The 24,682-nt window shown below is 38.2% G+C and overlaps 4 protein-coding genes and 1 long non-coding RNA gene across 5 annotated transcripts; 2 read left to right on the forward strand and 3 right to left on the reverse strand.

Moving 5' to 3' along the window:
• Window positions 1-304: 304 nt before the first annotated feature.
• On the reverse strand, window positions 305-2,509 carry Arp8 (Actin-related protein 8). Its single transcript, XM_028183046.2, has one exon. The coding sequence runs from the start codon at window positions 2,132-2,134 to the stop codon at window positions 443-445; it is 1,692 nt and encodes a 563-aa protein (XP_028038847.2). The 5' UTR covers window positions 2,135-2,509; the 3' UTR covers window positions 305-442.
• Window positions 2,510-5,257: 2,748 nt separating this feature from the next.
• On the forward strand, window positions 5,258-9,310 carry Syx16 (syntaxin 16). Its single transcript, XM_028183020.2, has 4 exons — window positions 5,258-5,532; window positions 6,027-6,163; window positions 6,767-6,939; window positions 7,607-9,310. The coding sequence occupies exons 1-4, from the start codon at window positions 5,452-5,454 to the stop codon at window positions 8,236-8,238; spliced, it is 1,023 nt and encodes a 340-aa protein (XP_028038821.1). The 5' UTR covers window positions 5,258-5,451; the 3' UTR covers window positions 8,239-9,310.
• A 2,261-nt stretch (window positions 9,311-11,571) lies between these two features.
• Window positions 11,572-13,505, reverse strand: vih (ubiquitin conjugating enzyme vih). Its single transcript, XM_028183021.2, has 2 exons — window positions 13,238-13,505; window positions 11,572-12,364 (listed from the first exon to the last, which is right to left on the reverse strand). The coding sequence occupies exons 1-2, from the start codon at window positions 13,336-13,338 to the stop codon at window positions 11,935-11,937; spliced, it is 531 nt and encodes a 176-aa protein (XP_028038822.1). The 5' UTR covers window positions 13,339-13,505; the 3' UTR covers window positions 11,572-11,934.
• Window positions 13,506-16,320: 2,815 nt separating this feature from the next.
• LOC114249452 (splicing regulator SDE2) lies at window positions 16,321-18,174 on the forward strand. The gene has a single exon (XM_028183040.2). It carries the CDS (start codon window positions 16,547-16,549, stop codon window positions 17,264-17,266), a length of 720 nt encoding a protein of 239 aa, XP_028038841.2. The 5' UTR covers window positions 16,321-16,546; the 3' UTR covers window positions 17,267-18,174.
• A 428-nt stretch (window positions 18,175-18,602) lies between these two features.
• Window positions 18,603-21,173, reverse strand: LOC149500718 (uncharacterized). Its single transcript, XR_016324827.1, has 2 exons — window positions 21,018-21,173; window positions 18,603-18,874 (listed from the first exon to the last, which is right to left on the reverse strand). It is a non-coding gene; the product is annotated as an uncharacterized LOC149500718 (long non-coding RNA).
• Between the last annotated feature and the right edge of the window lie 3,509 nt (window positions 21,174-24,682).

Raw genomic sequence — 24,682 nt, forward strand, 5'->3', positions numbered from 1 at the left:
TTATGACCTGACTAGTTATATTATATTTTATAATGTTATAATTTTTAACTATAACAAAAGAATTTATATGTATATATATACATAGGGTAGAAGGGTAGGGTTAATTGTCAACTATATTTATCGGTATCATGCCTTTTCTGCCACGAAGTAGTCCTGCAAAAGCGTGGGACCAGTTGTCCCACGCTTTTGCATTTAATACAACCGAGGTCTATGTTGTGATGTACTGGCTAACTGACACCACTTAATTTGGTTTGAGAGTTAACATCCTACACAGCTACACAATAAATAAATGAAACACACTTAGTATGTACTGCACTTTCAATTCAATACTGTCTGATAGTATCAATTATTTTTCATAATAGTGAATGTAAATATATCTTTAAAACATATTCAAAGTCCTTCTGGGTCAATATCAGGTTTTCAATATCATTGCAGTTTTAAATCACCATATAAACGGAGCCCTTTCTCTTAAAATTCGCAAACCGTATTTGTTCCATTCACTTTGATTAATCCACAGTTCTATAGCTGACTCCAAGCAAGACATGACTGCAGCCCCCTTCCACACAGTACTGGCAGGATCAATTTCTTTAGGTGATGTCACTATTTCCAGCTGCTCAGTCTTATAAGTATAGGGGATCTGCAGTGCCATACGATTTTGTAGCCATAATGATATACCATGAACTTTAACCCCACCTCCGACAATTAGAACGTTGCTGTACATCTTCCGTTTCAAGTCATCACTGGGACATCGATCTATGCTTTGTAGTATTGCAGCATCTAGGGCCATAACTTGCCCTGGGGCTAATAAAGAAATGTCTCCTGGTCCCCCTTCTAATGTATCTACGACTATGTCTTCATCCTGGTTACTCACTTGTTGTATTTCATTGAGAGTTTCAAATTGATTCTCATTGGTGCTTATATCAATAGCTTCTTTCTTTCTACCAGTTTCCCTCAAAAACTCTGCATCAAATGGATCTTCAGGATCACTTGGCTGTCTGTTTGGTATTTTAGTAGTTTTAGCACCTGTTATTTTCAGTAAGTCAGTATAAAACATTGATAATGGTGATATTATGCATTCATCACCAACTTGGAGTGTATATTTATTGATTACATCTCCTGGGTGATCGACCAAGAATGACTTCTCTTGTGGACCACAAACATCCAAATTGATATGGCAAAAGTTTTCATATAGATTTCGCATTAAAACCACATCTCGTGGTATATTCTCTGTCCAATCCTTGTACGGAAATGCACTCTTATGAAACATCCATGATAGAGACTGACAGACATCCCCAGCTCCATAGTCCATTCTCAATCTAGTTGGTTTATGAGAGATGCCATCTTCAACACATGATATTGCTGTTTTTTGATCGCCAATGTCCACCACACAGGCCGAACCAATGCCTGCTCCGAATGTAGCTCCAACACTTTCCTGGACTAAGAAACAATGGCCAAAGCCCAAGTCCTTCAACAATAAAGACATTAGATACTTTAAATGACTCCTGCAGTACAGATCTGGTATCAGAAGAACACATCTATATTTCACAAGTTCTATCAAGGGTATCCCTAACTTAAACTCAATTATGGAACTCCATATTGTATATAGATCATTCAGAACTGATGAAATAGATCCTCCTATTTCAGAATGAAGGTTAAAATCTCCTCTACGGTATGGAAAATGTATGTTGTATGGTAATTCTGGGTCCACATCAAGGACTAGATCACCTACAATAACATCACATTCGACTTGAGGCCACGGTTCCCCGTCAGAGACGTACTCCGGTAACGAACGACGGTTAAAGGCTGCGATTTGCTGCGGGGGAGTTGCGTACCTTCTTGCGCCGTTAGACTGCACACATGACTGAAGAGTATGAGATATTTGAAGCCTACATTCTTCTAATTCCTCAATCAATTCTTTGGTTTTCGGAACGCTCGGTGGTATGAAAGAGTCGCGGTAAATTTTGCCACCGTGTCTACGTTTTCTTGCAATGCAGTGTAGCTGTTTCACTGGCACGAGATCTGAGGCTCGTCCGATACGTACGTAGAGCGAACCAGGGTGGATAACAATGATTCTGTTAGGCGGAAATTGCTGGAATTGCTCAGGAATGCCGGCATCATGCGATGCCATACTCATTTATATTTATTTATTCTGTACCTAAGCTATCTAAAATTTTTAAATAGTCGTTCCGTGTCTATTTGCCAATTTTTTTATCTTTATCAAATTGCAAAATCCACAGTAAAAATCTTATTTACCTATTTGTTTACATTTTTATAACCCTATTCTTTGTTTGGTTTGTTAAATTAAATTTGCAAAAGAAATGTGTCCTATTCAGCCAGTTAATATTGTGAAGCTACAACCAATTCTGTAGACTCAAAGATGTAATAAACGATTAAGAGAATTGTGTATTTTAAATAATACAGCTCCATAATCACAAATAGCAACCAAAGTCTATATTTAATGATGACAACATTTATAATTTAGCAGATTTGGACCTCACAAATTCAACAATTCTGTCAACAATGCTTAAATCAAATCCCTTTAAGTATATATTTATAGAGCAAGAGCCCGCGACAGCCAGACCCAAAGCTGAAAGTTTCTCTGTGTATGTCTCCAACACAGGTAAGAACGACCCGCGATTATAGAGTTCCGATTGTGGTTACTTGGGCAGGTAACAGGCAGTAAAGGTATATAAAATAGTACCTTAAATTCGTTAAAGTATAAAGGTTTTTTTTTTTAATATTTACTCTAGAATATCTTTAGAAATCACGATATCCGTTGCCGGACACTTTTTCCAGTTGTTACCCCCTGCCAGACACCCTTAAACTTTAATAAATTTTAATTATACTTTCGTTATACTATAAAATCTAAATTTTATATATGTTACTTAGGGACTTATAAAAATATGTTACCCCAAGAGCCGGACAGTTTTAATGGTTCTTACATCTTGCCAGACACATTGAGAGCCCGCTGTAGGTGCGAGCGCGAGGTAGCAACTGTTCAAGCGGGTGTGAGCGAGATAGAGTGCTTAGTCTATTGTGATCTTTTACTGCACATCAGCTGTCGTTTATAGGATTTATCCGTTCTAAGCAGTGATATCGAGGCGCTACTCGGCATGGGAAGCTCTGTCATTCTGGCGGGCGACCTAAATTGTAAACACATCAGGTGGAACTCACACACCACAACCCCTAATGGCAGGCGGCTCGACGCGTTAGTCGATTATCTCGCCTTCGATATCATCGCTCCGCTAACCCCGACTCACTACCCGCTAAATATCGCGCATCGCCCGGATATACTCGACATAGCGTTATTAAAAAACGTAACTCTGCGCTTACACTCGATCGAAGTAGTTTTAGAGTTAGATTCAGACCACCGCCCCGTCATTATGAAGCTCGGTCGCGCTCCCGATTCCGTTCCCGTCACGAGGACTGTGGTGGATTGGCACACGCTGGGCATTAGCCTGGCTGAATCTGATCCACCATCGCTCCCGTTTAGCCCGGACTCTACCCCGTCTCCTCAGGATACCGCTGAAGCCATAGACATCTTAACGTCACACATCACCTCGACATTAGATAGGTCATCGAAGCAAGTTGTGGCGGAGGACTTCCTTCACCGCTTCAAATTGCCCGACGATATTAGGGAACTCCTTAGAGCTAAGAACGCTTCGATCCGTGCCTACGATAGGTATCCTACAGTGGAAAATCGTACTCGAATGCGTGCCCTACAACGCGACGTAAAGTCTCGCATCGCCGAAGTCCGAGATGCCAGATGGTCTGATTTCTTAGAAGGACTCGCGCCCTCTCAAAGGTCTTACTACCGCTTAGCTCGTACTCTCAAATCGGATACGGTAGTAGCTATGCCCCCCCTCGTAGGCCCCTCAGGCCGACTCGATAGTTCAATATCGACGACAATGAGGAAAATTATAAGAACGATTAAATATTTTTCTTTGACATGTAATATTTTGTTTGTACTTTATAATATTAAAATAACCTTTTTTATTTTCTATAATATTGCTATGAACGTAATAAAATAATTTTTTTATTGGATATCTTAAAAGATCACAATAGACTAAGCACTCTATCTCGCTCACACCCGCTTGAACAGTTGCTACCTCGCGCTCGCACCTACAGCGGGCTGTCAATGTGTCTGGCAAGATGTAAGAACCATTAAAACTGTCCGGCTCTTGGGGTAACATATTTTTATAAGTCCCTAAGTAACATATATAAAATTTAGCTTTTATGTATAACGAAAGTATAATTAAAATTTATTAAAGTTTAAGGGTGTCTGGCAGGGGGTAACAACTGGAAAAAGTGTCCGGCAACGGATATCGTGATTTCTAAAGATATTCTGGAGTAAATATTAAAAAAAAAAACCTTTATACTTTAACGAATTTAAGGTACTATTTTATATACCTTTACTGCCTGTTACCTGCCCAAGTAACCACAATCGGAACTCTATAATCGCGGGTTGTTCTTACCTGTGTTGGAGACATACATAGAGAAACTTTCAGCTTTTATAAAATAACGAAGGTCTGGCTGTCGCGGGCTCTTGGGCCATTACGCTGTCTACAGAAAATCGTAAATTTTTTTGCATAATAGCTTGTATTCTTCAGGTAATAAAATATCTAAAATGTATGTCACATTCTATTTTAGTACATGGCCGAGGGGGCTCGCAACGATAAAACCGTTACTAAATTTTGCAGTAATGGTAAAAAGTTTTTGAACATTCGTTGTACAAGATTACTTTCAGAAGCCTTTTGGAGATATTATCACAATATACCCTGAAAATTAAAATAAAACTTGATAGTTTTTTTTTATTGCCCTTGTAGGCAGACGAGCATACGGCCCACCTGATGGTGAGTAGTTACCGTCGCCCATGGACTTCAGCAATGCCAGGGGCAGAGCCAAGCCGCTGCCTACCGCTTAATACTCTCCACAAGCCTCGTTTGAAGAAGGACATGTCATAGCGCTCGGGAAACACCGTGGAGGGGAGCTCATTCCATAGCCGGATGGTACGTGGCAAAAAAGACCTCTGGAAACGCACTGTGGATGACCGCAGTGGTTCCAGGTAGTATGGATGAACTCTACTCCGGTGACGGCCGGTGCGATGGTAAAAACGAGATGCCGGTATCATCTCGAACAATTCCTCAGAGCACTCCCCATGGAACCTACGGTACAAAATACCGAGGGAACCGAAGTCCCTCCGCAGACCCAGAGGTTCCAAACGATCCGTGAGATTTTAAATCAAGCCGATGGGCTTATTCTACGTTTGCCCATTCAAGTACCTACACAATGTGGACCGTCGCTTTTCAAAACTGTCAAGTGTAAAATATGCTTAGACGTCATCCACTCTATCAAGACTTTATAAATAAATACATTGCAGTTTTTGTAATACAGTATTTAATACCACCCTAATTTACGTGAATAATAAATAAAAAAAATAACGATACGAACATGGTGTCGAGAAGTCTGACAGAAGTTTTCGTATTAATGCGTAACAACGCGATACACAGCCGACAAATTTTCTCAGAAAGAGTGAGACTATTTTATATTGATTTTATGCGATTTGTAGCATTATTTCAATAATTAGATATTTCTTAGTAACGTAAAGCCTATATGGTTTCAGGAGAAAGAGTGGCATCTACCTTAAAAATGCGATAGGTCAATAAACAAAAAAAATTAAACTTTTTGTCCATTCAAAAATACATAGCAATAAAAAATGACAACTTTCGAAAATAATCCGCGCCAATGTATTGTTATGGTTAATGTAATAGTCTTGTACAATAAATTGTAGATTTAAAGCACAGATAGCATAAATTATCTATAACATTATCAGAATAATTATTATGTTCACTAATTTTAATCAGAACTAGCCTTTCTTTTTCCATAGTAGTTATGTGTGTTTTAAAATACAAATTGCATCATTTTCAATAGCCCATGTTGGTAACCTTCATTTATTCCTTCTTAATCTTAAATGCCTAGAACCTCAATCATGCAGCCCAGTAATATTAATTTCTTTTTATTTCTAGAATAATGATTCAGAACGTGCTAGACTTATGCGACGAAGCTCTCATGATATGGAAGCCGGAGCTGAGATGAGAGTTGACTCACGTGCCCCACCGCCCTGGGCTGATGCATTAGAGGAAGCTCACTATGTTATGACCAGGTTAATATACATCCATAATGCTTATCTGTGGGCCCTGTTCTTCAATAGTATTACATTAGCCTAATTTGCAGTCTTATACACTGAGACATTGTTGATTTCCGTGTAATGCTTCACCATTTACTAACTTTATACAGTACTTTAACTAATTACGGCATTAGTACCCCTAGTATTGTTTATGTTGAATAACCAATGTGTGATTACTTTCCATCTAATAGTTCATCTCCATAATGATCTACTATTTGTTGCAGTTAAAACTAATGTACAACTGAATGAATATAATTATTGAATGATTTTACAGCTTAACATCCATAGTGTTTCCAGAGATCTTTTTTGCCATGTACCATTCTAAATTTGTTCATTGAAATAAACTTAATTTCATTCTGGTAAGGATTGGTGTCATGTCTCTTTTTCTATTTTCAACTCTTTAACTCACAAGTTTGTGGAAATAATTTCTAAGCTCTCCGCATGGCTCAATAACGTGACTGTCTATTTCATTAATTTTAGAGATAGGCTTCAATTTTTTCCTGTTCTTCAGATATATCTATTGTAGATGCTACTACACTATTATTTTTTCTAAATGATTTAAAAAAATAATTATTTCAGACTAAAAACTAAACTATCGGAACTAGAAGCTAGACATGAGAAACAAATCAATCGGCCTGCTCTAGATGACTCCACTGAACAACAGCATATAGAGAGACTCAGTACTGAAATTGGAAGGCATTTCACGCATGCGCATACACACCTCACAGCTATTAAAGCACAAATAAGACACGGTATGTATGTATAATTGAGTCCATCTGACGTTAGAACCCATGTAGCCCTCATAGAAAACCGAATAAAACTATTCAACATAATACTAATTTTTATAGTGAGCCTGATCAGTATATTAGAAGACATTTATTAAAATATTATTTGTCTTGTGATAATTTTCAATTTAAAGAGGTATTATAATTCTGTCATCGGCCCAGACAAAAGCATTTAATACTCTTCTACCAACAGTTTTCTTAGTACTAACAAGCTTATTAGGAATTTTTCTCCTTTGCATTAGACGCCTTCAGTTCTAACAATAGGAGTCGGCTTAGGGACCCGGGTAATCGTACTCTTGGAACTCGACAAAAAGTTCCACGTGCAACCTAACCCATGCATCAGCCCGCTGAGTTTCTCGCCGGATCTTCTCAGCGGGTCGCGATTCCGATCCGGTAGTAGATTCGTTCGCGAAGCAGTTGCTCTTGAGCTGTTAGGTCTTGCTCTTGAGCTGTTAGTTCTCCTTCAGAAGCGCTCGGGCAGCTGTTAGCTAATCCCACCCCTCTAGACTGAGCCTTTGCTCGCCCAAAAGCCTTCAGCCGCCAGTAAACCTTCAATCATAAAAAAAAAAATATTCTCAAACACAATTCGCAATTTCATTCATTCGTATTCTCAAATAAACGTTTGCCATCACAGGTAACAAAACAGAACAAAAACTAGCAGCCAACGTTGTACTAGCACTGGTCACAACTCTGCAAGAATTGAGCGTGATCTTCAGAACAGCGCAATCGAATTATTTAAAATCTCTCACGTCCAGAGAAGAAAGGTCGAACGCGTACTTCGATCTCCCGAATTTCGAAGAGTTGAGTCTAAATGACAACGAGCTCCCCTCGGGACTCACGGACAACGAAACGGACCTGTTGTTTGCCCTCCCGAGCACGTCAGGAACCCAAAAAACCTTCTACGACGAAGACCGAACGGACGATCAGCCTAAGCAGATGTACAATCAGAAACAGCTGCTGCTCATACAGGAAGCCAACACGAGAATGGTCGCAGAGAGGGAGGAAGAAGTAAACAAAGTTGTTAGATCTATAGTCGATTTGAATGAGATCTTCAAGGATTTGGCTCACATGGTCCACGAGCAAGGTACGGTTTTAGATAGAATAGATTTCAATATAGAGCAGACGCACGTGCAGGTCAGCGAAGGCTACAAGCAGCTGCAGAAGGCGGAGAGGTACCAGCGGAAGAATAGAAAAATGAAATGCATCATGATACTCTGCGTTGTAGTGGTGGTGCTGTTCTTTCTGTTGATCGTTGTCAAAAGCTAGCCGTAGAAGCCAAAGTTTATGTTAAATGATTATTTTTTTGCTAAGATGGGTGGACGAGCTCACTGCCCACCTGGTGTTAAGTGGTTACTGGAACCCATAGACATCTACAACGTAAATGCGCCACCCACCTCGAGATATAAGTTCTAAGGTCTCAAGTATAGTTACAACGGCTGCCCCACCCTTCAAACCGAAACGCATTACTGCTTCACAGCAGAAATAGGCAGGGCGGTGGTACCTACCCGCGCGAACTAATTGATTACAAAAAATGTTATGTGTTTGTGAAATTATCATGCCAATTCGAAAGAGAATAACTTTCACAACCAATTTTCATCGAATCTATTCAATTTTCAAACACGAGCACTGACGTTGACACAATATCCGCACGTCTCATGACCTCAAACATTAGCGTGCGATCCGTTTCACAACTAATAAATAAATATTGTTGAGTCTGTACAAATAGTTCATTTTAACTTCTTTTTTTCCCCAGCTTTTTCCTTACTTTAATAAGTAGCTAGGAATAACCTAATAATTAATTAAACACTGAAATCGCCGTAAAAAGGAAGTTACAAATAAAAATATGTAATTTTTATACACAGAGATCAAAGATATTGATCTTTTATCATTCCATTACCTACTGAAATTATAACTTGCATAAATCCTAATGATAAAACCCTTTCTTAAATCAAGATTAATTTCCCTACAATCAATCTCCACGCAAGTAAAGAATGTCAGGAACCCTTTTCCGAGGACAAAGATACTTAGCGGTTGAATGTTATATTCCACATTATATTTTTACAGCCAGACACACCCCTTGTAATAATAAAAGCAATCTCTACGATGTTACCTAAAATATTGATAAAGGTCACAGACAAATTTCCAAATGTATCTAAATATTGTTAATTTTAAGTGATATCTTTAAACTCTAGTCTTATTTTAGTTATAGAAAAATAATTTATTGTATTTATTGGCTGTAATATATTGTTTCGGTTATTTATTTAACGTAAATGTAACAATTACATACCTAATGGCGAGAATGAATTTACTGTGATTATAAAAGTATATTTTAATTCTAGATCAGTTTTTTATTGCTTGCAACTATTTCACAATGGCAAAGTGTGTTCGATTCAATTCCACTGAAGATATATACCTACATTAAAACAAGGTTTATGTAAATCTAACGGACTGACCGTCTCAAATTAACAAAACGCAAAAAAATCTTTACAACTCTATTTAATTAATGTGGTTACAAGAGATTGAACTCCAGATAGTATTGTCATGTGGATATTAGTTAATAATGCCAACTGCCGCCATGAAGGAATAATTTCGTGTGGTAAAGTAAAACCGGTATTTATACCAATTGCACAATAAGTTTTGTTTGGGTTATGTCCGTCCGATTAGCTACCGCCGCCGATTGCTGTGGCAAAAGCATACGTCCAGATATAAAGAATGGGATAGTCGTTGCACACTGCCTACGATTGACTTGGAACTCATGTTTCAAGGTGTGGGTCAATATTCACATTGCAATAATATCTATGGGCTTCGATATCAACACAAAATGAGTTGGGTCGAGATTTTAATACCGATTAATGAAAACGAACTACCGACTGGGCTGTTGTGTCGAATATAGCTGCAGTTATCACGTCCATTGCCATAGTGCTCAGGAAGACTAAAACAAGGTAGAGCCAACATCGACAAAGTTTACGTACAGTGCTGCAGTATTCCCATATTTCAACTTCTATTAGAACTGGCGTCTAATCTTCTATCTTCAGGATTTGAACGCCAGAATTATTTCATGTCGTTACCAACATTGCGACCGGGCATTTCATTCATTGGGTCTCAGTTTCGCGACGGATAGCTCAAAGACAATAACTCAAACTTCCTAAGAACAATTTCTAAGAAACCTTGTATAGGAAGGTAACCTACAATTTCCAAACAGAGCTGTTGGTCTACTGATTCATAGGTAGCTCTTATGAACAAAGACTCGATAGCCAGTGGTGTGAACGTTTTCTCAAATGCACCGGCGACCAAAGTAGGAGTTCTTCTGGTCGTGGGGACAGATTACCGGAGGCGTGGAACTGAAAACGATAGAAGCCCGTTCATTGTAGCAGAACTTGGATAAAATTTATTATATTGGCAAAGGCGTACAACATTTTTTTAATGATCTTACTGGTGGTAGGACCTCTTGTGAGTCCGCGCGGGTGGGTACCACCACCCTGCCTATTTCTGCCGTGAAGCAGTAATGCGTTTCGGTTTGAAAGGCGGGGCAGCCGCTGTAACTATACTCGAGACCTTAGAACTTATAGCTCAAGGTGGGTGGCGCATTTACGTTGTGGATGTCTATGGCCTCCAGTAACCACTTAACACTAGGTGGGCTGTGAGCTCGTCCATCTAATGATGATCCATCCGACCGATTTCGGTCATGGCGACCACTTCGAATCCTATCCGGCGATTTGGCGCTCATGCGCTCGAAGGTGGCAAAACTCCTTGCGCATTGAGGGCACGTAAGCACGCCGTTCTTATAATTATATAGATTATGGCAGCAGGAGGGCGGGCCTTCAACTGGTCGCGTTTGTAATCAAGGTCAGCTTTGCGCTGATCCTCGAACTCGCGTACTTACTTGGATGTTCACCATCCTGTGCCATTCTGGCCAAGCACTCCCATTGAGAGGGCTCTATTTTACATCTCTTCATGTGTCGTTTCACAACATCCTTGTGCCGGAGGAGCTGTCCGCCATGCATTCGCTTGCTGTCCTGCAGTTCAAAGAAGATGCGCTTCGCCACTCTTTCCTCCGCCATGCGTGATACATGACCGCACCACCGAAGCTGTCGACGCATTAAATATGCCTCAATGCCATCAACATTGGCACGTCGCAAGACGATCACCTGACTTTCATAATGGCACTAAGGCATTTAAGTCCACCTATCTAAGCAATAAAAAAAAAACTCGATAGCCAGTGGTGTGAACGTTTTCTCAAATGCAGACTACGCACGCGGCGACCAAAGTGGGGTTCTTCTGGTCGTGGGGACAGATTACCGAAGGCGTGAAACTGAAAACGATAGAAGCCCGTTCGTTGTAGCAGAACTTTGATGAAATATATTATGTTAGCAGAGGCGTACGATTTTTTTCCTTTTTATTATTTAACCTTGTTAATGTTTAGGTGGGTGAACATGGTCACTGAGTGATGCTAACTGATTATCAGAGCTCATAGATATCGTTACGTTTATGCCGCCACTCACCAAGACATCAAGTTGTTATTTTAAATTTTCCGACCCTTCAACAAATAAAGTATAAAACATGTGATAGGATGGAAGGAGAAATGAAAGCATGTCTTAATTGCACTAAATAATTATAATTGTCTGTGATCACAATGTACATCAAGTAATCAGCCCCAGCTGTCGTTCATCTGAATGAACGACAGCTGGGGCTGATTATTTGTCACAAAAAAAATAATTGAAAAATTGAATGTTACATGCAACTCTAGTTGTGATATTAATTTATTTCAACCGTAGTGTTTTTTACAAATTTTAATATAAATTACAAAGTATGGTCTAAAATTAAAAGTTTTTTTGCAAGATTGCAGTGTCTAAGCAGACAAAACCTGAGCCCAACCAACCCTCAACAGTCACAATCTGAAATATTCACGACACAAAAATATTACAACGAAAAATAAAACACACTTATAATCTCTAAAACAGACTATGAGTCTTTATGTTTATTGTAAAATTCATCTAAATATTTTTTATAGGCAGCTTGGTTCGGCCATAGATATGATGCTTGCTGGTTTAAAGGGCTTTGTGTATTTGGTTCTGCTAAAAGACTTTGGATTGACAACAATACTGTACGTACATCATATAAAGCCGTCCACTTATCTTTTAAAATATCTAAACATATTAAACCACACGTGTCAACATTTGGATGAAAACACGGAGTCATAAATTTGACAACAGGTGGTGCGTATGGGTATGAATTTGGAAATTCAAGTGATAATTTGTATTTGTGGCCTGCGTATACAGTTTCTAAAGGTCCATTGATGGTCCCGATCCATTTGAAGAGGTTTTCGCTTTCAGGGAATGCTGATATTCCTTTATCACTGCACCGCATTAGCTCCATTAGCTCTTTCTGGAGTCTATTAAAAAGAAATATAAAATGAGTTGAATTATGCAAATTATAACACAAAAGTAATCGCATATTGTTTTTTTTTAAGTGCATTAATCTAATAGCAGGTTTATTAATTAAGTAGTGAGTCTTTGAAACATTTCTAATGAAATGTTAGTTAAACCAGCAATTACATTAAATCTCCGTTTTGGCAGAATTATTATGTTTGGTAAATAGGATTTCAAATGCCAAATGTGGAATCAATAACTTATGCTGTAGTGTTACTGTAAATTTGATATCACTTTCAATATTTTCTGGGTGGAGGTATATTCATTCATACAGTAGTAATTGATATATTCTTTCGAAAATACAATTATGGGCACTGGTGATATAGTTCTAGAGAAGTAATTCTATATGAACAGTTTACATTTAAGAATCTCACAAATTAGAAAGCGTCTAAAGGTCTTAGGCTCTTGATGCTATTTAATGTAGTAAAGGTGACTAATTAACAAACCTTTTTAAAAAGTTTACTTATTCCTACCTACTGAACATTTATTGTTGTAAAATTATCGCTTTGACTAATGAGAATGCCTATACCTGCTAAGAACTGTGCTTTTAAATTTACCACATTATGTAAAGTGTAATAGTTTTATTTGGTTTTTACTTTTTCGGCGCATTTTTGTAACATGCACTAAATGATCATTTACATAATGTGCTTAAAACAACCAAAACCAACAGTAATGCAAGTGAACAGAATAATCGAGAGTTTTTCGTGGGAAAAAAACCGTTAGACACAAATCGCCACCTCGATACTAAGGACGAAAATATATTGTATTGTATGTTATCTACGTGGGTGTTAGCCGTGGTATTACGAAAAAGTAGTGGTAAAAATAATAAAACTCACCGTTTGCTCACAGCATGATTGTCTTTTAGTTTAATCGTGTCTTCACTCTGCTTAGCTGGGTTCGAAGACGACGCGTAATGTGGATTGATGTTTTGAGCCATAATATTTTAAGGAAATCAAATGAACACTTTCTTAAAATAGCAAGGGACACCAATTTTTCAGTTAATCGTCGTCAACTTCCTGTTGAATTTGAAATAGCTACGATTTTATTGGTAATCTCGTTATTTGACAGTGCAATGTAATGGCGGCCTTTGTTTGATTGACGTATGAAAAAGCGCCATCTACACGGTCAATTGAAAAAATAATTTAATGCTGATTTACACTAATCTCGAATATGTTAGAAGGTGGTCTGAAATAAAGCTTAATAAATATGTTAAATAGGTCAAATCAAGATAAATAACTGAACATTATAGTTTTAAACATAAGATTATCCGAATATACTATAACATGTGGATAAAATAATTTCATTTCATAAATGATTTCAAAATGATAATCGCTTTCAAAATTTTGATTTCATTTACCCGCTTTTTTAAGTTTGGCCTAGTACTGTTTATGTGACGATGAAATTTTAAACGTATTAATTTTTGCCCAATTCAATGTGCCCGATAAAGTTAAAAAATTGTTTGCGCATTTTAAATGTAATAGTAACTGTATGCTATTTTAAACAGAATTACTAGAATAAAAGAGGCGATTAGGTAGGTATTGATTTTTTTAGTTCTGTTTGTTTGTTCTGTTTAAGTTCAGATAAATATGTCCAAATGAAAAATTAAGATTAGCCAGAGTAATATTCGATTAGTTTACTAGACAATTTCATTTTGAAACATTTTATTATTTCATCTTATTAATTACATATCTCATTTCATTTTATCATTACCTAGTCTTCGTAATTACTGGTACGTAGAGAGTGAGCCTGCACGGATAGCTACCTGCTATGTGAGTCATGATAATCCCTAGCTGTTTCAGTCATGATGTGTCTTGGTTTGAAATGGGATAGCAACTCTACAACACAATTGTAATTATTCCAAGCTGGGAAGAGTGGCATTCACGTCGGGTGCTTATGGGCTTTGAGTGAGCTGTGAGTTCCTCCAACTATAAAGTACAAAAATATCTGTAGTGGAGGTGGTAATCCGAACAACATGGCGCGTTTTTGTTTATTCATATTTTGGTGGAAAAGTGAGTTTCTAGTGAGTAACTATATTAATATATAAATATATCTATATCTTTTGCTTTCTATATCTGAAAATTAACACATTGCCTTAATATAAATAATTGCAATTAACTGTAGATGCTCGTTGAGCTCGTCGAAGAGTTCGGCATGAGATTTAGGTGGCCTATAACTTCAGTAGGCTTAGTGCGAGTTTCAAAAATCGAATCGAATGACTCGCATCGAGTGTACGCTCTTCACGGTGAAACGTGGCCGCCGCGCGCCGCTGCGCCGAGTTTCAAGCCTAATATTCTCAGAGGTTTGCGAATCTGATCGTGTAGACACTGGCGACTGTCACCACCTTGCTGTTACGCTCCGTCTTCCTTGCAGGCTAAAATATAATAATTGCATGAGATTTTAAATACTTAGTTAAGGGAGGTTAACTAGGGACTAACTAACTAGGGAGTTTAACTTGAACAGCATGTTACCGTAATTAGGGTAATTACTCAACTAGTCAACAAATTCTTTGCAAAGAACTTTGAAGCTCATTGGTTGCCTAGAAATCGCAATCTAATCCACTTCGATAAAGCGGCACGACATGAGAACCCTCTCATCGTGGCCGCCGGTAACTACATTCCCGATCCTGCGGACAGAATGGAAAGCAGTCGACGTCACCCCGGACACGTCATTTCGGATCCTCCCGATCCACTAACGGTGCTTTTAGGTACCTCAAGCACCGGTATTTGCGAACCCTTCGCTTGCGTCGAAGGGCTCAACGAGTAAATTAACCCTCAGACACAGCCCACTTCTCAATGGGTTGCGTTTCCGATCAGGTGGTAGATTCTGCGAAGCACCGCTTTTGCAAGGGTTCGTGTTAGCAACGTCGTCAGGTTTGAGCCCCTTGAGCTCACCTACTAGTTAAGGTAACGCTAAAATAGCCTCTCAAGGTTCTCAGCTAGGTAGGAAAAAAAAGCAGTCTAACTTCGCCATCGACGGGATGTCATGAAATACATTTTGATAATTTCTACTGCCATCGATTGACTGGTGGTGTAGCGTTACTGTTGTGGCATTTTCGTCTTAACAATTTTCTTAAATAGTGAAAGGGGTTGAGTATTGCTGTTGGCCCAAAGGCCTTTCAATCTCACCAGAATAGGTGGCTGAGCACGGCCTCAACAAAGAGGGGCAAAATTTAAAGAGAAAGAATCACAAGGTGACCTAGCATCTCAAAGACAGATGCGAATGCATGTAAAACAGTATCGAAATCGCGATCGGCTGAAATGGACCAGCCAGAAACTCAGCGGGCTGATGCTATGCGTAAATAATCGCGTTGTTAGGCTACCTATACAAATCATTACGCGCGATACTTTCACTTTCATTGGTGAATTTAATGTCTACTTGAGCGTGAAATTGGAAATCTGGAACGAAATTATTTAATCATAGTAAAAATAAAAGTTTTGCAGAGTATTTAAGATGCAATACTCTGTAATTACTTTTAGTTTTGAATAGAATTTTGGATTCAGGCACAGTGTCTGACGATAATATGAATATTCAAGTAAGTACTATACTTTCTTGTTGATTGCTTTCTGTTTTCTAGTAGTGCTATTTTCCTTATTTTCTTTCCTTAAGCATCTTACTGATTGTGTGTAACATTAATTTCAATTACTTTAAAAACCAACGGCTTTAAAATACTGATTTCTGTAAACAACGGTCTTTTTGTAAATTCGTTTTATTGTTCTTTGAGTGTGAAGTCTTGTTTTTCACATTGTTTAAAATAAGCGATCCCAAGAATGTTCAAATTTAATAACCACGTCAAAACAGTTTTCTCCTGTGTGCTTACTTCTGTTTTTCTAATCAGTTTACAAAGCGATCCCTTCTCATTTTCATTCGTATTTTGTAATGTCAAAAGTCATTGTCAATATCAATGTGTCAAATTAAAGCAGTGAATGTTCCATAGACCTATATGTTTCCTACATAGACCTAAACCTACTTCATTGGTTTCCTACTTCAGTGGAATGTTCATAGTTTCTTGTTTGAGTTTTCTGTGTACCTAATGGTACCTATTTAATTTTTGTTCGCAATTATCAGTACCAGTTGTAACAGTAGGTTTGAATTCTCATAAACATTATCGTAAGATTACCGACGTAGGCTTAATTAATACATACAAAATGGAAAGTCTTGTTTTGTTCGAGAATAAATCCATTCATGACATCGATTGCACAGATGTGTCGTCACTGAAATGCGAAATATCTTTAAGATATGGCATACTCACTGAAGATTTATACGTTACGATCGATGGGAAGACTATTGCAAGTGATTTCGTCCTCAAAAATTGTCAAAATATAGTTAGAATATCGACAAGGTTGGTTGGAGGAAAAGGTGGATTCGGTTCTATGTTACGAGCGATAGGCGCTCAAATTGAGAAAACTACGAATCGGGAAGCCTGCCGTGACCTCTCAGGACGTCGACTACGAGACATTAATGAAGAGAAGAGATTAAGAAAGTGGTTAGACGGACAAGAAGAGCGCGAACGTGAGGCTGCAGAAAGAAAACAAAAGAAAATCGAAAAGATCCTTGCAGAACCAAAAATAGAGGTGAATCTGAATCCGGAATACGAGAAGGAGCGTCAAGCGTTACCAGAACGGGTGAGCGCTGCTGTAGATGCTGGCTGGCAGAATGCTTCCACTTCTGAAGGGAATTTAAAAAGAAAAGCGGTTGACATTAAAGCCAAAAATAAGAAAAAGAAGTTATGGATTGATGCTGAGCTTTCAGATTGTTCATTGAGTGAGGATGATGACGCTGATGATATTGATGATGGAAACAAAGCCAGTCCAGGCCCTGCTTTGTCAACAGATAGCGGGAATGAGTCTGAAAGGAGTAAAATGTGATTATAGCTGCTGGAACATTTAGTTTTATCATGGGAATACCTGTAAACAGTGAACCTACCTTCCTACTGAACTCTAATTCCTCACCACTGACTCTTAAATTCAGCTTGGGTGGCAGCATTTGTCACCAGCTTGTGTGATCAGATAAAATTGCATCAATGGATTAATTAGACTATGGATTAATGAAACAATAATGTTAAGATAATTTGTGGTGTTCATCTTGTGTAAATAGGCAATGGTTTTTGCACCATACCATTAAACTTAACCCTCTCAATGCAGTAATTCTGGTTCTATATTAAAATTTTACCAAAAAGGTCGGTTGTGTTTGCCAGTGCATTATTCATAATTCAAAAATTGGCAAATCAACAGTTAAGAGTTAATAGTGTCTTATCTCAAAAAAGTCAAGTTAAATGTAGATAAAAAAACATTTCTTTGCTTCAGATAATGAGCTACCAGAAAATTTGAAATGGCTAAAAAGCGTAAATAAAAGCTGGAAACTTGTATGTAAACTTCTTATCTTCTTCTCTGTCGTTTCCTCATTACTGAGGGTCGTGACCACCTTGGTATATGTAAACTTAAATTGTCTTAATATACATACTAAGATACCGTGAGTTAGGTGGTATTGGTTCAAAAGAGTTAAAATGATTTTATTTATCTACTAGATAGGGTGTTATTGTATGAAAACAAAATAGTAAGGCATTAAATAGTTTAATAATCAATAGCATGAAATAAGGTTATTTTCCATACCTTACACTTGGTATCTTACAAACGAGGCAAAGAATCATAAAAGTTATGGCACTCTGCTGGTAGAACTTGTTTGAGTTCTTGCAGATGTTGGTATTTTGATGCAGTTATAGCAATCATGTTAATATGTAAGGCAAATATGATACATCATGATTGAAATGTTTTGATATGCTGTTTTATTCTCCAAACCCTCACTTATTTCTATAATAAAATAACATTGGAAGATGATGCAGTGTGAAAGTTGCACTTCATAGATTTTTACACCTGTGTTTGATTCAAGGGTGGAGTTTATGTCTTCTTCATTTAGTATTTGGGTCCTATTTGTGTTAGTTCTCAATTAGTTAGTTCTCAAGTTCTTAATTGTTCGAACGCCAATGCGTTCGAACAATTAAGACATTGGAGAAAAAATGAGTTTTGGCTGGTTGAATGTGAAATATCCATTTTCATTTAGTATTTCCGAATATGAGATCAAATCACACCCGGGCAGATTTATGTTGTGGAGAAACAGTTCATACAGTTAGTGCATACAGTTTTGGTGTTAATATTAGGGGTTAAAGTATGAAATGGCCGATTTGTACTGAAAAATAGAAATTGGTTTTTTTTTTTTCATTTAAAATATTTATTTAATCAAAATATCTACCATTATTATCTATACATTGCTGCCATTTAATAGGAAGGTCATTTATGCCTATGCGGCAGAACTCTGGTGATCTAGATTCTACAAACTGTGTGAAAGCATTCTGCAATGCCTCCTGAGAAGAAAATTTTTATCATGTAGAAAATTGTCCAAATCACGAAAAAGTGGTAGTCCGTTGGAGCAAGGTCTGGCGAATACGGAAGGCGACGAATGGTTTCTAATTGTAGTTCCTGTAGAGTTAAAACGGATTTTCAGTTATTTTTTTTTGCTTAGGCTTAGATGGGTGGACGAGCTCACGGCCTACATGGTGTTAAGTGGGTACCGGGACCCACACATCTACAACGTAAATGCCGCTACCCACCTTGAGATATGAGTTCTAAGGTCACTCAGTCGTTCAATAGTTACAACGGCTGCCCCACCCTTCAAACCGAAACACATTACTGCTTCACGGCAGAAATAGACAGGGTGGTGGTACCTACCCGTGCGGACGCAAATTATAATTTTGCGGGTTTGATTTTTATTACACGACAAGCGGCCCGCTCCGGCTCCGCTCGGGTATTTAACAAAAATTTCAACGATATTTGACGTTGTTTTATTTTTTAAAATAAAAGAACACTTATTGCGGCATTACTATAATAGTTAGAAATATGCTGTCGCGACACTTTTTGTATATAATAATGTGTTCTACAAAGTCGTAGTACATTATTTTATTCTATCATTAATACTTTTCGCAGGGCACGCTATGTAAAGAATATTTTAGGTAATTTATTTACACCTTGAGTTACATTATTGAAGTTTTAGTAAGGATCCCTAATTTTTTTCAAAAGATTTATAGCCTATGTCACTCGGGAATAGTACTTATAGCTTCCAAACAGTGAAAGAATTTTTCAAATCGGGTCAGTAGTTTCGGAGCCTATTCAATACAAACAAACAAACAAGTCTTTCCTCTTTATAATATTAGTATAGATGTTATTCCTTCACCGTGGATGTCAATCAAGAACATTTGTTAAGTACGTATTTCATTAAAAAAAATTAGTACCCGCCTATGGGATTCGTGTTATCATGGAGTAATAATGGTGAAGATCGATTCATGAGTCGGGGCTGTTTCACTGCAAGTTTTGCTATCAGACCACCAAACAGTTACCATTAGGTACCTTTTTTTACGTACGTACGATATATAAAAAACATGGGCTCTTGTAATTAATTACCTATCCTTATATAATGCACGGTACTGTTAATACATTTTAGGATTCAAAATATTTTTAAGTTAAGTTTTTTATCGCTTTGAATTGCATGGTTCATTTGGGTGGTGGTTACTGGTGCCTACAGACCTCACATCAGTGGAATCCTCAACTGAATAATGACTGTCACACTTTAAAAACTGGAATGCCTTGCCGCTGGGTGCCACGAGGTTCCAACTAGTAACACGCCCTACCATCAGTAGTAAATGATATAATCTCGTTTTTACCATCGCATCGCCCGCCACTGGAGTAGAGTTCATCCATACTACCTGGAGCCACTGCGGTCATCCACAGTGCGTTTCCAGAGGTCTTTTTTGCCACGTACCATCCGGCTATGGAATGAGCTCCCCTCCACGGTGATTCCCGAGCGCTATGACATGTCCTTCTTTAAACGAGGCTTGTGGAGAGTATTAAGCGGTAGGCAGCGGCTTGGCTCTGCCCTTAGCATTGCTGAAGTCCATGGGCGATGGTAACCATTCACCATCAGGTGGGCCGTATGCCTTCTGCCTACACGGGCAATAAAAAAATAAATATAAATCTATTAAAATTTTATAAATTTTCTGGATTTCCTCTTTTCGAAAATTCATCCATTAAGCTTCATCATTAATGATACATATGGTGTTTTAAAACTTGTTTAAATAAGGACATTCCTTAAATATGAGGTGTATTTTTAAAGAAATATATTAATTTGACAGAAGAATAAATGGACGGTGCTCTTATTGGTGGCATTGTTGGCATTGGCTGCCGCGAGACCTCAGGAGTTCGACGATGACGAGGACGGCTCTAGTGATAAAAAAGGTAGGTATTAATTAAAGGAATTAAAGTTATCCACTTTATCTGAAGAAATAATTTAGTCATTATTTAATAATACAAATTGATTTAAAAATGATTTGTTTAAATACACTTCTTATTTTAATCTATAAATATAATGTGTAGATAATATCTACGATGTATGTATAGAAACTAGTTAGTATTTTATAAGTGTGGAAGTGGTGTCAACGTTTTTTATTAAGTACACACGTACGTGCATATTTTTGAAGAATAGTAGATTGAAGCGGTAATATCCGACAGTAGAGGCGTTTAAAGTGATATTAAGTGTATTATCTATGAAGATAGGTCATTCGCAACTTACCAGAGATAAGATCAGGTAGGCTGTGAGCTCGTCCACACATCTAATAAAAAAAAAATCGTGTCTCACGTCATGAGAGCCGCCATTCACGTTTTGCGTGGTCTTCATAAATGGATTGTGGTGGTCACGACAGTGAGCTTTACATATTTTTTTTCACAGATGATGTGGCTCGCGTACAAATCAAAGTTTACCGTGGACCTACAAAGCATGATGGATATGCTCCGTGGGGCTTCTGGGTCAAGCAGCCTTCCGACGAGGAGTGAAAGTCGAAGATAATCGTTATTTGTTTACGTCGTCGAAAATAGATGGCGCTAGATTAAATTTTATTAGAAAAACCAAAGATGTCTTAATCGCGATAGTGATCATGTTATTAAATTTTTTAATTGTTTTATATTGCATCTTAGCACCTAACTTAGAAAACCCTTAGTACTATTATGTATATTAAATGTTGAGGGTTTTGTATTTTGACATAAATATTCTATGGTTTAGTGCAGACTTTTCACGTCTCCTACAAAACAAATCAAATAAAAAAAAAAATTCAAATCAATTTTTTTTTATTCAACATAAATGAAAGTACATACTTGTTGAACGTCAAAAAGAATTACCGCCAATTCACAAAAACTAGCCTCCGTCCTGAGAAGAACTGGCAAGAAACTCAGCGGGCATGTCTTTTTTTTTTTAATATTAGATTTTTTTTAAATATTCATTCACTTAAGTATACCGCGCAGCGAGACATTTGTAGATGGATTCGCGATGTAGTTTACGCCTTGAGCTGCTAGTCATGCTCCCAGGGTACTAGAGCAGCTGTTAACTTACCCTTCCTGGATGAGCTATTGAGTTAGCCCAGCCGTCCTATCTAAGCGACAAAGTCTCTGGTCTAGACGTGATCCTGTCATCCCCAAAAAAATACGACTCGCAACCATAGAGTGCTTTATGAAAGACTAACTATTAAAACACGTTAACTTTATTTCATCTTTTCCTTCTACTAATTATTTACTTCGAATCACGTTAATAGATACTAATGTAATTTAAATCGTTTTTGTTAAAATTGTATAAGTACTTAAAACCTAATTTACGAATGTCGACACCATGTTATGCTGGCAGTAAAAGCAAAATGAAATCAATTTATGTCGTTTTATTGAATGGCTATATTTAATCTTGCCATAAACGTTGTTACGAGGAAAACATACTCTCTTTTTCTATTACATGAAATACATACTACCTGGAGCCACTGCGGTCATCCACAGTACGTTTCCAGAGATCTTTTACGTACCATCCGGCTATGGAATGAGCTCCCCTCCACGGTGTTTCCCGAGCGCTATGACATGTCCTTCTTCAAACGAGGCTTGTGGAGAGTATTGAGCGGTAGGCAGCGGCTTGGCTCTGCCCCTGGCATTGCTGAAGTCCATGGGCGACGGTAACCACTCACCATCAGGTGGGCCGTGTGCACGTGGGCCTACAAGGGCAATAAAAAAAAAAACCATGAAATATGTATATACACTGCGGTGTGCACTATGAAAGTGCATTTACCTACATTTAAACTAATAGAATAGCATTTCAACTTATCTGACCACGACGGGGCAACGTCAAACCGCCGTCGCCCTCAAAATGTCTAGTCTGATCCCCCGGATTCACTCTCGGTGCTTTTAGGACTCTCAAGCACCGGTCCGGTGACAAGAATTGACAGTAATGAACTAGAGAATAAGCTGAATTGATTATAATTATGTTCCTCTTATTGGCAACTTGCGGTATTTTATTTTTTCGGTAGGGGACTTTGTCATCCGTTCACATACCCGGTCACCGTCCTTGCCGAACACGCCGCTTGTAACGAAGGGCTCGACGAGTAAACTAACCCATAGACACAGCCCACTGAGTTTCTCGCCGGATCTTCTTAGTCGGTCGCGATTTCGATCCAGTGGTAGATTCTACGAAGCACGGCTCTTGCCAGGGCTAGTGTCAGCATATTCTCTCAGGTTGTGCCCGTGAGCTCAGCTGCCCGTCCGGGCGTAGCTGAAATAGCTTATTAAGAAACCAGCGAATGGGTAGGAAAAAAAATACATTTCAAAAATGTAAATGATTTTGGTCGTAATAAAATACTTTAAAGTTTAAAGCCAGTTATTGATCGAAGCACACGCTTTCTCAACGGGAATTTCCTCCCTGCCAATCTTATGGAAAATTTTAGGGACTTCAAATTACCATAACGTTATATTAAGCCATACTCTCTAAAACAGATCATCAGATCAGATCAAAACATAATCGGATTGATTAGGATCGGGATCATATGTAGACTGGTTTTCAGCTCTGGTCAAGGCTGGCCATCTATGAAGGATTAATACCTACCTGCTTGTGTGAAGCCACGACCCCGTAATTTTGTTTGGAATGGACTGCATGGGTCTTTTATAAATTATGAGCATTGAGATGAGGGATAGAAAATTCGATGTTCATGGTTCCCCTAATGTAGGTATACCTTGCCACGTAAATATATATGTGTTTTACTTTATAATTTATTTTTTTCGGAACTAAAGTAGGCAGAAGGAAATTTAACAATCTGGTCTTTAAACGTCCCGTGGGTACTACTCATACTACTCATTCGTAATCATCTTAACGTCATGATTTGTACCTGCTCAGTTTCCCAGAACCAGTTTTTTATCTCAGTGTCATTTTACCCAGAGATAAGACTTCTCAAAAGACATTAGTTTATTTTCATCGCGTCTAACAAAATGCGAATATAACAATTAGAATATAGCGTGAGTAAGTCATTGGTATAGCTTAGAATTATTTATTTTTTCCTACCTATTCTACTTAGCTCGAGGGACTATACTAGATTCACAGAACTAAAAGGTGAGCTCACGGGGCTCTAACCTGAGAATGTTGCTAACACTAGCCCTAGCAAGAGCAGTGCTTCGCTGAATCTACCACCGGATCGGAAACACGACCCACTGAGAAGATCCGGTGAGAAACTCAGTGGGATGTGTCTGTGGGTTAACTTACTCGCCGAGCCCTTACAATTAAAAGCTGCATGTAAGTAAGTCAAGGAGCTCATAGACATCTACAACGTAAATGCGTCACCCACCCTGAGATATAAGTTCTAAGGTCTCAGTATAGTTACAACGGCTGCCCCACCCTTCAAACCGAAACGCATTTCTGCTTCACGGCAGAAATAGGCGGGGCGGTGGTACCTACCCGTGCGGATTCACAAGAGGTCCTACCACCAGTAATTACGCAAATTATAATTTTGCGGGTTTGATTTTTATTACACGATGTTATTCCTTCACCGTGGAAATCAATCGTGAACATTTGTTAAGTACGTACTTCATTAGAAAAATTGGTACCCGCCTGTGGGATTCGCGTTATCATGGAGCAATAATGGTGAAGATCGATTCATCGGGCTGTTTCACTGCAAGTTTTGCTATCAGACCACCAACAGTTACCATTAGGTGCCTTTTTTACGTTTTTTCTTAACCCTCGAGCGGTGTTCGGGCCGAACCTTTGAAATGAATAGTCAAATATTTATATTCTGACTGTCACAATCTTGTGCAACGTCGTCCACTTCTTTAGATACCCTCACAAAAGTGACAAAACTTAATGTTTGTACAACGATAACGTATCTATTGATAAAACCGATCCCGAGCCAGTAATAAAATTCTATTATTGAGTTAAACCGAATC

The sequence above is a fragment of the Bombyx mandarina genome, chromosome 20 (genome assembly GCF_030267445.1).
Source record: "Bombyx mandarina strain Sakado chromosome 20, ASM3026744v2".
In the NCBI taxonomy this organism is placed as follows: domain Eukaryota; kingdom Metazoa; phylum Arthropoda; class Insecta; order Lepidoptera; family Bombycidae; genus Bombyx; species Bombyx mandarina.

Bases quoted from the DNA above. Each gene is read 5' to 3' on its own strand.
- Arp8 (XM_028183046.2), bottom strand. From the start codon at position 2,134: ATGAGTATGGCATCGCATGATGCCGGCATTCCTGAGCAATTCCAGCAA.
- Syx16 (XM_028183020.2), top strand. From the start codon at position 5,452: ATGGTGTCGAGAAGTCTGACAGAAGTTTTCGTATTAATGCGTAACAAC. The intron at 6,164-6,766 runs GTTAATATACAT...TAATTATTTCAG, and splicing joins GCTCACTATGTTATGACCAG to ACTAAAAACTAAACTATCGG. The intron at 6,940-7,606 runs GTATGTATGTAT...TTGCCATCACAG, and splicing joins TAAAGCACAAATAAGACACG to GTAACAAAACAGAACAAAAA.
- vih (XM_028183021.2), bottom strand. From the start codon at position 13,338: ATGGCTCAAAACATCAATCCACATTACGCGTCGTCTTCGAACCCAGCT. The intron at 12,365-13,237 runs GTGAGTTTTATT...TCTTTTTAATAG, and splicing joins AATCATGCTGTGAGCAAACG to ACTCCAGAAAGAGCTAATGG.
- LOC114249452 (XM_028183040.2), top strand. From the start codon at position 16,547: ATGGAAAGTCTTGTTTTGTTCGAGAATAAATCCATTCATGACATCGAT.